This window comes from Apus apus, chromosome 9, assembly GCF_020740795.1.
Source record: "Apus apus isolate bApuApu2 chromosome 9, bApuApu2.pri.cur, whole genome shotgun sequence".
NCBI lineage: Eukaryota > Metazoa > Chordata > Aves > Apodiformes > Apodidae > Apus > Apus apus.
In genome coordinates, this window is record NC_067290.1 from 11642836 (window position 1) to 11658816 (window position 15981).

General features: G+C 36.0%; 1 protein-coding gene across 5 annotated transcripts in view; it reads right to left on the minus strand.

Moving 5' to 3' along the window:
- The window catches only part of CACNA2D3 (calcium voltage-gated channel auxiliary subunit alpha2delta 3), a 373089-nt gene that overhangs the window by 124031 nt on the left and 233077 nt on the right, over window positions 1-15981 (minus strand). For all 5 annotated transcript variants that reach the window (XM_051627834.1, XM_051627837.1, XM_051627833.1 and 2 more), the window contains exons 12-13: window positions 12770-12848; window positions 6518-6651 (exon numbers count right to left, since the gene is read on the minus strand). In XM_051627834.1, coding sequence (XP_051483794.1) covers window positions 6518-6651; window positions 12770-12848 — 213 coding nt within the window. The remainder of the gene's footprint in view (window positions 1-6517; window positions 6652-12769; window positions 12849-15981) is intronic.

A 15981-nucleotide genomic window follows, 5' to 3' on the forward strand; every position in this document is an offset into this window, starting at 1 on the left:
CACAGACAGCCCACTAATCATCAGCATAAAGGGATGTTGCACCTATGTATGAATACATGCATAATCTTGTTTTATATTGTGTGCATAAGTAGCTGCATTGATGACCATTGCTAATATTTCAAGCACTGTCCCAGATCTATAAAATCCCAGTGCAAATACAGCAGACCATAACTGCTGGACCAGATGGTCTGCAACTTCAAACTGCAATCATACCCTTGCAGAAGCTTCAAGAGAGATTAAATGGTCAGAGCTGTTGTATTTTTCCAATAAAATTAATCCAAACTGACACATTGATAAGAAGGCATTCCCTCAGCTACCTTCTACTTTTTTTCCCATATCGGAGTCTTCAAAAGATGACTATAGATCTGCAGGAGACAAAGCAGAGCTTGAAGAACATATTTTAAGAAAAAAACTACCTGATGGAAGGCCTGATATTCGTGCATGGGATTTTCCTTCCCTAACCCAATTAACTCAAATGTCAAAGCAAGAAAAGGAAATTCTCATAAGAACCTCAGTCAGTCAGTGGTGATGACACTCTCTGATAAAGAGTTGTAAATTAGTAGAGATTGAGAGATGCTGGCCACAAAGGGAGAGTTAGAGCATGTAAACAAGTCCAAAGTGGGCCTGGAAAAAAGGCAACACAAATTTCTAGTTGTAAAATATTATATTTTTTAAATGACTGCCTGTATTTAAATTTTCTTTTCACAGCTGCTCATGAATGACATTTTCTAACATTCAGTTCTGCAGTGATTACAAATATTTACTTGCTGTAGACATACATGGGCATTCGGTACACCCTGGTGCATTTTCATGTATACCCGTATCACTAGCAAGAAGTTAGTTTTGAAATAGAGGCACAGGGAACCACCTACCTGCAATAAAAATGCTCATGACACCCACTTACTGTTATAGCACAATTAACTTGTGCCACCAAAAGTATTTGAAGATATCTCTGGGAATAGAAGCTAGTGGAAGCAGGGTACTATTTAGTTTTTGTTACTTCATAAAAGCTTTTCTGTGAATTGAACACAAAGAAAACTGTGTGAATGGAAGGAGTAACTAAAAGCACTTTTACACCTCGGCAGAAACTCCTGGATGGAAAAATGCAAGCCTAAGAGCTTGCAGTCTGTAGGACTTTCTGTTACATCTCTGTACATTATACACAGGACTTCAAGTATACAGATTCCCTTCCTTCCCTGGAACAGGCTCAGAATTCATCCTTTGACAAATAACTGTATCCCAGAATCTAAATTTCCATACTTCAAACATTTGGATTCTGATGTGGCAGCTGAGAAGTATGAGCTTCCTATACTTGCTACTGAATTTCTGCAAAGAACCTAAACCAGAGTAAAAAGTACACCTAAACAGGACTTGATTTTTTCTTTTCAAGGATGAAGATGAATACATTGAAATTGTTTGATCATATATGCAATAATATAATTGTACCATCCATCATAAGCATTTCAGAAATACTTAGTCTAAGCCTTAGCTCAGTGGAGCTACCTCAGTTTACTGCCCCCAAAAGGGGAAATAAGTTTGTCAGACAAGTTGCCCTACTAGCACAGTTATTAGCCTCTTAGTCAGAAAATATTTCCAAAAAAATCTCTGTTTCAGATAAAGAAGGAAAAGAGGGATATAATTATTTCATTATAGCTTTTGACAGCAATTGTAGAATTTAACTAAAATCCATAATTTAATGTGTGTTTATGAGAAAGTAGGGATAACAAAAATCAACATATAGTACTTTAGCAGTGAAGAAAATAGACTAAAACCACTCACCATTCATATGATGATGACCTGTAATGACTCTGAATGTTTTTTATTAAAATGAACTCTTAAATTCTGAAGCACAAGACAGTCATCTCAAAATATTAAACAAAATAATAATTTCCTCCTTTTATGCAAAGGAATCCTCCATTTGGAAACTGAAGAGAGCCAACATGGTAACGGATGAATCTGCTCACAGTTTAAAACTAATAGTTTGAAGGAGATGAACTCAACAGTGCATTAGATCCAGAGAACATATTCAGGTACACTTATGAGAAATAAATTCCACCAGGAAGAGTCAACAAATGTCCAAGTAGGTCAAATTATACACCCCAATAAACAAATTCTCAATTGCAAGCATTAAAACAGTGGGAACACAGTGGCCATACCAGTCTTCTTTTCTTTATTTCCTGCAGGGAAAAGTAATGTTTCTCCACATTCCAGATGTTACCATAGAATGAGTTAAGGGCTTCTGTGCTTCACAGATGATTACCCATAATCCAAAGAGACTACCTCTATGCATTACTTCAACTTGAATATTCTGATGTCCGGGAAATTTTCCTTTTTCCCAAAATGTATTCACTTGTGTTGACTCGCAATAGATGCATGCTTAAAAGAAGTCATTGGCCACTTTAAAAGCATACACTTCCTGAAATATTTCCACACTTTTAGAATTATCTTTTGGTCAGGAAGGAGTACCTTTGGAAGCTTTCAGTTAGAAATTCAACTCTGTTTTCAAGCACCTGTTGTGGGTTTTTTTGTTTGGTTGGTTTTTTTATTTTATGTTGAGACTGGTCTGCTGAAGTGCTGTTCAGACCTCGCTGTCTAGGGCCCAGTGTATACATGTTCTATCTTCAACTGTCCCAGCTAGACCTGCAGCACCTCTAGGCTATACAGCTGAACATAAACATATAGAAAGACAATCTCTTCTCCTACTAGCTCCACAATCAGGAATCATCTGCCTGTCCCCTTATTCTTGACAGCCCAAACACCTTTTCACATGCAATTACACATATTCAATACAGCTTACTCACTGCTAGTGGGTATCAAACTGCTGACTAGGGAAATACAAATGGAAAAGAGACAGAGCCTAGGTGTGGAATTTGGGATCAGAAGACTCTGAATCAGAAGATTAGACACTGGCTGGCCTATATCACATATTTCAATCCCAACATTTTAGTCTAAAGGTATTGACAGTACTTAAGCTACTAGTCTGTTACATGACTAGAACTCCAACTATTGTGAAATTGAATTTAGAATTAGCCTAAGACAGGCCTGTAGAGTCTGTTTCTCTAGTGAATGACTAAATCATGTACAATCAGCCCAGTTCTCCACAGACCTAAGTTCAAATTGTTTCAGAAATCTATTAAGCTTCTCTGGGAGTCAGTGACACCTCTTAAGATAACATCACTCCTATGTTTAAAGATCTTATTTTTGAAGGAAATGAGGCTTTGAGTCACTGATAATAATATTTACAATATCAGACCATGGGTTTAAGGGAAGAAACACAAAGAATTTTCTGATGGACTGTAACTAAAACTGACCCTTGGAGCTGGCTGGTTACCTCTTCAAAAAGGCAGGAAACACTGAGGAGAGAAAAAGTCTAGGGGCAGAAAAAAGAAAGCCAGTTCAGCTGCCTGAGAAGCAAGCAGCCACCCAGAGAGGCCTCGTCTCAGTTTCTTTATAATCCCTTCAGCTATCAGAGGTGTGATCCTGACAATGTCAAAGGCAAGACAGACCTGACATGCATACTGGTTCCTCCATGTTACATTTTATGTGTGTGATACCTTGCCAGGGATTTCCAGCTCTATAAATGCTGTTCTTTCCTCTAATAGTAAGTGAAGCATCTCAGTGTCAAAGTTAGGCTGAAGAGAAGCTGTATGAACATTTCGCAGACATCCTCTTACAGGAAAGGTGAACAGATGCAGGAATTAGATGCCTTGTTTTAGTAGCAAAATTCTTCTGGGAATACTCCTAAATGGTATCAAACAACTGAAATTAGTTAACTTTTGGCTTTCACAGATGACTTTGTCCTGCACAAATACTGAATCAGAATAGGCTGGGGCAACAGGGAAAATGTTTTGTATCCTAAAACTATTCCTGTCCAGCTTCTTTCTGTCTGGATGCTAGTATGTTCCAGCCTAATGTTACTTGCTCAGAAACAGCACAGCTGGCCATTTAGAGCTATTTGGTGAGAAGGGAATGGGGAAGTATGCTCCATGCTGTTAGAGCACAGTGACACTGATTACAACCATGTATATATAGCCCTGAGAATCAAGCCAAGGCTGTTCTGACACAGCTGGATGATAAGAACGTTTAAGCTGTCTGGATATACACTGTTATTTCCAACCTGTCAAGGTTCAAGCAGCAACCATGGAGGAGCAGGGACACAGTCTGAAAATCACTAAGTTATGGGATGGAGAGGATGGTTTAGATGGCACTTCCAATGCCAAGACAATAGACATGGACATGGAATCTGTCTTTGCAAATAGCACTCAGACAGCTTTAGCTGAGGCAGAAGCACATCTGGTTTGTTACAAGGTTCCCTTCACTGTTATTTCCAGAGTTTCGTATATGACTGCCCTAATTTCCTTCGACTACAAGTTTTTTGAGGGGAGGAGGATGGAAGAGGGAGGAGAAAGTTTGCTACTAAGCAGATAACGTTATTCTGTTTTTAAATATTTTCTTTCAGTATCCCAATCATTGGGGTCCTGAGTGGAGCTTTTAGACACATAAAATTATCTGTGAATATGTATATGTGTGTGCCCATATACGTGTGTCTATATTCATACACCTATATAGAAAAGTGTGTGCAGTGACATCAATTAGCCTTAGATAAAAGTGGGAGAAAATATGAGAGGAAAAAACCTGGAAGTATTTTATTTTGATTGCAGTAAACCGGCTTTTTGCTTGGATTTAAACAGTTCCTTTACTCAAGAATGTAACAGCTCCATTGTTTTTTGTTTTCCTGTTTTCTCAAGATTCCTTCTCTACACTCCCTCTAGTGTTCTTAAATTCACTTGCATTTACTCACCCCTGCTGTATTCAATTAGTATTTCACACAACATTAAGTTGTTCACTTTCCTTAGCCTTTCCATAGCCTACAGGAGATCACTGAAAGTTAGACTAACTTTTCTGAATATTTTTCTCTCTGCCATGATTGAAGAAATAAAGATTAACAGACGAAAGTGAAATGTACAATTCTGAAATAGCATTTTGTACTTTGTTGGTAGGTAAAGGGCAGAACTTGGTGTTGAAAAAGGAGAAAGATTTTGTTCGCAAAACCTTTCATCTAGATTCATATGCAAAAGACAAGGAGGAGAGTTGCACTAAAACACTGCTTTCATGGATGTTTTCCTGATGTTCTTTTTGTCACACACAGAAACTCCCTTCAACACATACACACATCAGTCCTTCAAGCACACAAAGAAAGAAGTGACCAAGAATGAGGTTTTCCTAGTCATCTCCCCATTTCATGAGATTCCCTGAAAGGGCTGTTGCAACAGGTAGTTTCTGCTTGTCTCACTCTATTTTTCAATAAAAGAAAGAGAACAAACATAGGAGAGACTAGGTTAACATGTTCTTTAAAAAAAGAGGTATCTTCCCTCCAAAGTAGTATTTCCAAGCAACTTTTTGTTTCTGCTTCATAACTGCAGTTTTAGTATTTATTTTACATTACTCTGCCACCAGGGCCACAACTGAAGACCTAAGCAAATGTGAAAATGAAGCAAAAACATTTTTCCTAGAATATTTTGATTTAAAACTTCTAGAAGCATCACAGATGCAAAACAAAACAAAACAAGCAAACAAACCCTAAATATCAAAGTGAAGCTGGTGAGATTCTTGCCCCCTCTCCATGGAAGTAAAAAATTAAGACAAAAAGAAACATTTTACCACTAGTCGTCTGTGATCTCCTATTCATGATATTGAATTCTTGACATCAGTTGCACTAAATGTCAGATATTTGATACAAACTCTTGCTCTACAGATAATATACAAACCAAAATATTTTAAGTGGATGAAAAGGAGCATAATAAAAAAAACATTAAAGGCTATTTTACAGCAACCCATTAAAATGAATACTCTTTATCTACAAATCTGATAATTTACCACAAATGATACAGAAGTACCATGAATGCTCACTCAGTGCATAACAGGCAGTTCTGCTTCAACTCTGATTCACAAGGATGTCAAATTCAAATTGGACATCTATGACAGTTTTGTTAGCATATCACATGTTCCACCAACTTTAAAAGGCAAAATCTTCTGATTATTCTTCACCAAGACAACACAGTTGTCCTCTGTGTTAAGCCATCTTTATATACTAAAAATATTGATTCTTGTCAGTCTTTGCTTTTATACTGAACTATTAATTGGTATGTTTTAAAACATATTTTAAAAATGGTTACTCAATCTAATAAATTTCTGTTCAGTGTCCATTTTTTATTAATAAAATTAATGTATATTCAGAGGTCATAAATGTTAAAAGTTTGCTGTTACTCCTGTTTCCTTCATTATTTTCTGTGTAACTTACAATGTATAAATATCTGCTAAAGTTGATCAATCTTGAACTATTTATTTGTAACATACAGATATCAAGTCCTGATTCTTACACTGAATTGGCACATTCCAGCAACAGAAATAAGATGCACAACTATGTAGAAACAATGGTGGTACCACAAAAGTTTTGCTCCTAATTCCTCATTATATTCAGTAAGTCAATATTAAATGTTTTATCATGCATACTTACAGTGCTGTCAATATATGCCTCCGTCCATACTACATCATGCTCTTGGTCAATAACCTTTGGTCGGCTCAGAACATGGAGATACTCCATGACGTTCTCTTGAACATCAGCTAAGGTAGAAATCTGAGTGAAAAACCCTGTGAAAACACGCAGTTCCAAGTTATAAACCAGACAGAACAAACTAAGGAAGATTGCAATGAAGAGTATGATGTGGTTTATGTCTGTCACGCTTGTTTTGTTTGTTTATTCCTGAAGAAGAAATGGAAAAGGAAAAAACAAAGAAACAAACAAAAAAAGACAAAGGAATGTTGTGTAAGAAGCAGCCTCAAACAGTAATAACTGCTAAAACCAGAAGTTTGTGAAACCTTTGGCCAATCTTGAAGTACTGGGATCCCAATATTGATATAAACCACTGCACTGCCTGTCCTGAATTCTATTTCCAGAAAACTGTTTCTGTTTAATGATAAAGAAGTTTGGGGGTGTTTGTTCTGTTTGGTCGGTTTAGGTTTTTTGATTGGTTGGTTGGTTTGGGGTTTTTTTTCTGTTTGTTGTTCTTGTTGCTGTTTGTTGTTTGTTTTTTTTTAATCCTGCATACTTTAAAGTTAGAACCGATATTAGCTTTGTCTAATAATGGCTCATCCAGCTTGTCCAATTTCAAGAAACACTAAAGATTAGAACTACAGTAACAGAACAGTAGTTGCATATGGTCCAAAAAGCTCATCCTTACAGAATGTGACTAAACATGAGATAATAACAATATGTTATTTACAAATGGCATGTCACAGAAAGCTCGGATTGCAGCTAGACTTGCTTGGCATAGTGACCACAGCTTTGTTAATCCTTCAAAACCTCTCCTACAACCTGACAGCATTGAGAACAGAAGAGGCCACAGCTATTTGAGCTGTCACTACTTCCTTTTCAGTGCTTAGATGTCAAGTCTCTTCATACATCACAAACTTGGCATCTGGAGCCCACATCATGCAAGGGTGACGAAGGACTGACAAATTTCAAGGCTACATTTCATCAGCCTTGATTTAAATGCATTGCATATACTTTCCCTTTCTTTAATGAGAAAAGACTAATGTGGAATGTTTATGAAAGGGGAGTTGCTACAGCTTTAGTCTTTTGACAAGATCACAGCTTCTATGAAGCTGGATTATTAAGCTTCAGCAGAAAACACAGCAGCTGTAAAGAACTTTTGAGCTGTGTTTATTGCTGGTTGGCAAGACTGCAAGGGTGTTGTGTAGTCCAAAGGTTAGAACTTTGATTCAATACACTTGTCAAAAATTCATGCAAACAAAATTGATGTTTCTACATACTTTTCATCTGTGTATGAATTAAGACACAGTGTAAGACTTTGTGGCAGAGATCTAGAACATGGAACACATCATAATAGTAGCTTAATGCGTATTTTCAACTTCAGGAAAAGCAGAGGCAGTGGGTTGTTTTTTAGCCAAACTTATTCCATTATACTATGATCTCAGATATTCCTAGTATAATATTAATACTCATAGTATTCATATTGTTCAAATATTCAATATTCTGCTAATGGATTTTTATTTATTTGATACTTTTGTTTTTCTGTTAAGTCCAGTATTGTGTGAGGACATTGACTACCACATGCACTACCACAGTTTAACCCTTGCTTCAAAACAGGGCTATTTTTTGTCCAAGGTTCTGAAAGCTTTTAGTTGTAAAATGATTGACGTAAGTTTAATTAGGAAATCTGTACTTGAGAAGTGGAATTCTATGTAATGGTAAAATAAAAATACACTGTACTGTTAAGAAACTCCTGGATGCCTATGCCTGCAAAATTCTTTAATCACAGCCTATAAATTACCTTTGAGAGAAAGAACACCTTGCTGTAAGATGAGCATGCCTCCTGGTATGATTTGATGTCAGTGCTTCAAGTGAAAAAAATTTAGCTAGATTACTCAAACAAAAAGAAAAAAAACACCTCAAAACAGAACCCAATCTGAAACACTTCAGTGTTGTGCCATACAGATTTATACATGTTACGTGACACTGATAATGCTGACTATTTTTTTTCTTTCCTTTCTTTTTCTTCATTTAGAAGAGGTCCATCTGAACCAGATACAGCCAACATGAGCAGAGACACCTGCTTGAGCACTTACTTCTAACTATTCTTCATATAATTATGTTTTATGTTAGGTTTTTCTCTTTGTAGTATTTCTGAGAATGCATGCTGACATATCACAGCTTACACACAACTCTCCAAGCAGCATGCTACAAAGAATTTACTTCATGTAGTACTTGCAAACCATATCTCTAAACTGCACAACAGAGAAAACAGTTTTTAGCCTAATTTCCCAAGACTAAGAGAGAGAGTAAATCTGAATTAATTTTATATAAATTTAGCAAAGATATAAAGGTCTTAAAGAAAAGTGAAACTTTGTGACTACCTCAAGACTGAAAGTTACATTAAACATGCTATTTGAAAGGAGCCAGTTGGTAAATCAGCACATGTATCCTGGCATGTGTGTAGTTGCAGGCCAGCCATGCACTGCTCCTTGCCCAGTGAGTATGACAGCTGAAGAAGTCCAGGTTAGCAAGTGGAAGAAAGAGGGATTAGTATGAAAAAATCCTATATTTTTAATTGTATCTATGTTTCACAGTTTTATTCATGTATCAGACTACAACAGATGAAAAGTTGAAAGATGGCCTGTGTTAAAGACTTTATTACTTTAAATCAGGTTGCTTCATATAATTGAGTTATTGAGTAAAAACTGCTGCTACAGATATGAGATATGTAGAAGACAAGACTTAGAAGATGGTGTCACAAGACACAACCATATAGATTCTCTCTAGGGGTGTGTTTCATTTGTAATATCTGAGAAGAGCTCCTTTCTTGATTTTGTCTGTTTAGCCTCCTATGGTTTATGCTTTTGTAGCTCACATTAGAAAAATCTACAATTTTGCAGTTTCCATAACTCCTGTAATATGAACAATTATTTATCTTCTGTGAAATTATGGTTCATCTAGTTACTTTGTTTCTACAAAAAGTTGTTTTTCTGAAGCTTTAGCTTTCTTTACAGCAAAGTGGAAGGAATTGCAAAAGCTATGTGAATTATATTTCCCATGTTTTTAAAGCTTGTTCTAATATTTATTGTTTAATCTTCTTCTAATGGAAAAACTCTACCAAAAGTTACTATATTATAGCTAAGATAGCATTAGGTAATTCTTCTAGTTCATTTTCACTGTATAATTAGAATTATTGATGATTGATGTGTTTGTAGCCATGTGCAACAAATGCCAAACCTCACAAGAATTAGCTTCCCAGTTTTCTCTCTTATCTAGGGATCTTCTTATACCAAGGTTTAATCAGTAGATTAAGACATGCTCTGTAGCTCTGGAGCACAGCTGCTGAGGCCATGTAAGCAACAGCAGCAAACACGTGCTTACATTTTTGCATTCTAACACCTGCTTCTCAGCTCCCTGCTGTGTGAATTATACCACCTTAGAGTCAGTGCTACCTTTTTTCCCTCCCCAGCAGGAAAAAATTCATGAAGGAAATAGGTAAGATCTGGTAATGACAAGTGTGAGTGATGTATAATAATGTGGTTAAAGACAGACGCTTACACTCTTCAATTGGGCTGCCTTTCCACATTACACAGTCCTTGCAATGGTTTTGGATGGCTTGTTTTTTCTCTAAAATGTCCACCATTAGACTCATAACTTCAAAATACCTCTAATGGACCTTCACATGGAGTGTTGTACTTCTCGTTTTCTGGACACCATGCAAAATAGATACAATATTCTCACAACTAATAAAAATATCCAAATTTAAAAATCCTCCTTGGGTAAGGACTAAGGAGGGAATTCATTGTTTCACTGCAGCTGTAAAACTCCCATGGAGAAGACCCCGCTTCCCCCCCCCCCACCTGAGGCCTCTCAAGCAGGTGAACAGTATCTGTAACTGGCTGCCTGCCACTCCCCACAAGAGCCCACAGTGCAGGAGGTGCTGGGGTCATGCTAATAATGGAAAAGGAAGTGGCTGGGGCTTCCTGCATCCAGCTCTCCTCTGCTATTACAATAGTCTATAAACTGCTGCAGCTGGGGGCACAATTTGCCTCAGGGCTGATCTGTCCTCTGCTGGCAGAGGGAGCTGCTATCAGACCTTTGAGAGACAAAGCAGTTTTCTCTACATTGCTTTCTCAGCCTCTGCTCCTTTGTACTCATGAATCCTCTCCTTTGTCCATTTTACAATATGCAAAACACAGTGAAGATCCATAATAAATTTTTTTTAAAAACTTAAAACAGAGGCTGTCAAACTACTAATGGAATAGACAATTTTACTGAAAAAAAAATGTTTCATCCTGGCTGTTTTGTTAGTAAGTAATAGATTAAATCCCACCTTTATCTGAAGTGACTGCTGAGAGAAAGGTAGTGCCTGCTTGCTTTAAATCTAGCACATGCACACTAAGCACTAGGAAACTTTTACCTCTGTTGATTTCAGAATTTTAGTAAAATCTTTATTCTTTTCCTTTAGGTGCACTTGCTTACAATACAGAAAAGTAAATGACTGCAAATTTCACAAACTGCTCCAGAGGGACTTTAGGGTTCTTGGATGTTTAAATGTATTTCAATGGTTTGGTGTTTTGCTTCATTAGGCAAACTCCCCCTAAATATGCCCTACTTATGTATAAAAATGTAAGAGGAAAACCTGCTAGAGGTTTTTCAAGGTTTCACCATCAGAATCTAGAAGATGCAGAAGTTTTGCAAGGTGGTATGATTTTCCCCTGTGACACATTTTGAAGGAAAGGACTGCTGTCCACAGTCCAGTCAGCTGGAAACCCTGCAAACAGCCTTCATCTATGTTGTGCTTCCAAGGGGAAAATCACTGCAAGGAAAATTGATTTTAGGGTCATTGACCCTCAGTGACAACAGCATACTTTAGCCCACCCGTGCAAGCAGAAAACTGAAGTCTAGCCATTCAGCCAGCCTTTAAGATCAGCTTTACTACACCCCTCATCTGTTGTGCTGTAATCCACTAAAAGAAAACGGACAAGCTGTAGCTGAAAACTGTACGAAAAAGATCTAAGTCTGACATAATGACCTGTGCTGTTTCCAATTGTGATTTTCAAAGATATAAAAAAGTATTTAATTACTGATTAGAGGTACAAGATTTTTGCATTGTAAGCTAGCAGACAGCAGGTACTGTAACTATTAAACTGAGAGGAAAAAAAAAATCTAGAACAGTCAGTAAGCTGTTTAATTGATTCATATGAGTAAGATTCTGACACAAAGCAACATGGTTCTGAAAAGAACAAAGAAGTCCGGAAGAATGACATAGGTGACCACTTTTCTCCCTCTGGGAATAAGGAAGACGTGGACCAGATGATGTACTAAGGCAGTCTCTATTGCCTGGTACTAATTTCTCAGTTGCTGTACTTAGATCTTTATGAATCTGTAGAGCTGGGCTAAAAAGCTAAAAGATTTTGTTGATTAAATTGTCTTCAAAAAGATGCTTCAAAGGATTCTTATACTATTATTTAAACTAAATTATGGTGTAATATTAGCTGATTAAGACAAGACTTTAAACTGAGTAATTTCCATCAGCTGGACATAACAGTAGTTAAAGGAATAATGAGTAAATGGATAGCACCTGATGCAATTCATCATAATGTAATATGGCACAAAGGAAAAAAAGACCTTTTTTTTTTTTTCCCCTGAAGAGGAAAGGAAAAAGAAAATCTGAAGATTAGAGTTTTTGTTTTTTTCTGAATCAGCCTTACTTATACTAGTCCATCCTTTTAGTGTACCATCTCGGTATCTTACATTTTTTAATGCTCATTCCTTCAAGAATATAAAACTGTTTTTTCAGTTACACTGCCATTTGCTCAAGGGACAGAATCTCTGGTGTTTCACATGCTTGGCCTAACTCAACAGGACTCGTACTTCCCAGTGTTCTTGGGAATCTAACTCTGAGTAATAACAGCTATAATAGAACAAATGCTTTGAAATTAAAGATATCTGAAAAAAAAAGTTAAGATAATATAGTTTAAAATAGTCATACCAATTTTAAGAAAAAATATTTTTTAATTTTGGCCTTTTATTAGTTTTTATTTTGAAATTGTGTGCTGCGAGATAAATATTTTCCTTCCTGGAAAAAAAACAGCCTATTCTCTCTGATTACTTGTCAGTGACACCGTATCGGTAGAAGGGTCAGAAATGCAGGAAGGCTCAGTAACAGGATTTTAAAAACAAGGCTTGCCCAGTTGAAGGTTAACTAACCTTTGTTAGCACAGGCCATCCACTTCAGGTTATCAGCAAAAGCAGCTTCTCTTCCTATCAGATATGTAAAAATACGAACCTGAAAGTACGATGAAAAAGATCAAATAAATTAATACTTATAAAACGTATACAGTGGTGTCAGATACAGAAGTGTAATTCATATGGACAGATCCTTTAAAAGAAGTATTACAATAAACAGCACAGTAGGTTAAAAAAAATCACCACCACCAATATCTTTGTGACAAAATGTGCTTTTGTTTATGTAACAGAACAGCTGATCTCTTTGGATATTAAAAATATCTGACATTTAACTGAAGTTATCATTACAAGGTTAAAGTGTAAGTGAGAATAAACTAAAACCATTGGTGTACAAGGCAGAATTGCACGATTCAGACAAATCTGTTCTGTGCTTACAAATTCAGAAAATTGCTATGGTGTGGAGGAATAGGCAATTAACAAATACTGTGTAGCTAAAGATCTGAAACACCAGACAAGAAAGTCACTGCTTTCCTTAAAATTCTGCCCATCATTTTCCCATTCCCTAATGATTTTTCCAGGAAAAAGAAGCCAAGTGCATACTAAGCCATTTTAGTAAGAAGAATACAAGGTGACTATTCCCCTCTATTCCAGTGTAAAACCTCATCTGGAGTACTAAGCTCAGTTTTGGATTTCCCATACAGGACAGACATTGATAGACTGGACAAGACAGACTCTTATTGAAGGTGGACTGAGGAACGTCCTCAACAATTCTGATTTGATAAAAATACAAACATTTTTATCATGAGAGTGATAAAATATTAGAAAATATTGCTCAGAGATGCTGTGGAATCCACATCCTGGGAGATGTTCAAAATCTGATGTTTGTGAGCAGCATGATCTAACTTCACCTGCTCTGAGCAGCACGTTAAATTGATCTTCAGAGGTCCCTTCTCATCTAAATTCTTCTATGAAATTAACAATATTTTACACAAAAGTAGAAGATTAACTTATTTTCTAATTAAATAACTTGTTTGGCATTTTCTGGATTTTAAAGATAAAACAAATACATTAAGTTAGGACTGGAAATCCACTGTTTGTAGCTGCAAACATGGGGCTGTCATTACCTGTGCAAAGGAAGAAAATAATGAACTTCATATGTAACACTAAAATTGTAATTCCACATCAGATCCTTCTACGTCTTTATCAGTATACTTAATAGAACCGTCATTATCCCAGCTTCTTTTGAGAAACTGTTATCATCCTTAAGAAGCTGTACACAACAAAATATGCTCAGAACATTTTTTCAATAACTAATTGGATCTCACATTCATGCTTTAATTATACAGAAAGTTCATTACAGACAGAAATGTCATGATGTGAAAGTTTATGCAGACCTCTAATTAATTCATTTGCAATTAAAAAAATAATCAAAGAATTAAATTTATTATAGTTGTGGGTTTTTTTCAATTAGTACATTTTTCCCACTCACAGCAAGACAAAAGAAATTATTTGTAGAACATACCAACTTTATATTAAGTTGCCATAGGGTGTTTGTTTTGTTTTGTTTTTTTCCCAGAAGTTGCAAAACGTCTTTGACAGTTTCCCTCCTTACCGTCAGATGTGATACTATGTTCCTTCACTGCCCATTTTCTTATTGGCCAGATCCTGTTTCTAGGCTTACGTGGTGTTTTGCATTATTATCATGCCTAGAGATCAGACTTCATCCACAAAACTTTTCCCAGTCTTACAAGTATAAAATGTACATAGAACTCAATCATTATTTATATAATTTTAAAGGTATACACACTGGTTGCGTAGTGTTGATAATTAGTTTGAATCAAACAGTATGCATAACCCTATTCTAAGACTCTAAAGTACATAGCATGAAACAAAATAATGGTACTTCTGCTTTGTTGATGGCTGTGAAGGGCGTTAGAGAAAATCTTTATTCTCTAAACACACATGAAAGGGCACAGTGTGATTTATACCCTCAAAATACAGCATAAATCACTGTCACAGTTTATCTTCCTGAAAATGATGCTTGAATATAGTCTACAATGACACTGAATACATCTGAGACATTTCTATTTAATGGTCTGCTTTAATCTATAAATAATCAAACTAGACTATTAGGTGTTCCTAATAAAAGGAACCAGCCTTATCTAAAATAATCAGCCGTAAGCTCATGATAATAGGCATAGGCAGCAAACTAATGGCATTAAACCTACCAAAAAAAAAATCTCCACAGATTGGTATCACAGATTATCACAAGTAACAGGCTGCCTCTGTGATACTGCTGCAAGCAATGATTTTAATGATATTTCTCTCAGTACATTTTATACCTAGAGTTTACCTGGTATCTGCAGTTTTGCTAGAAAATATGTTAGGTGTCATAAAATGCTAATTGCTTGGCATTACTTGAGATAATAAAAATAAAACCTGTAAAGTATAGAGCTAGCACTGAAGATGAATGATCAGACTTTATTAAGTGCTCATTACTTAATAAAATGGCATATTAGTCATAGTAACTTCATAAGAAAATAACCATATAAGGTGATAGGAAGGTATTTTAGTTTAAAATAATGCCACTGATACATTAAAGTTCTTCTTAAAGGTATCTTAAAGATACATTCATAGGTATTATGAATATTGTTTAATACTCCATTCAGAATACTGAGAGAAGTCCCCAAAATCAGCTTTGATGGCAAACAATTCTGGTTATAGCTCTGCTCCTAAAAGCTTCGTGTGATCAGTTCACTGAACCCCCCTGTGTAACACTAATGCATATGACTGAAATTTCTATAATTTAAAGTATATGAGAAAGTATAGTGTGTCTCACTCTGTGAATACCTCAAAGAAAATAACACAATACAAACTATGAGCTTTAGTAAGTATATGATCTGTATATATATACACACACACACACACTGATACACCTATATTGGTATTTTATGGTACAACACACTGTTAGAACACTAACAATTCCTTTGAATCCATATGAAGAGAACATTTTAGTCAAGGTAGACTGAATAAATTCAAAGTTATTATTGGACAGTCCCAGAAGATCCTGTAACAATATTTACATAGTCCACATATGCTCTGCTTAACTGGGTATAAGCCAAATGACAAAAACATCTTTCAATATCCAAGTGTTGTGACTGAATCAAGAGACCATTTTCATCTGAGAAGGAATGTGCATCAGATGTTTTAAGTACCTATCTGGCAAAAAACAT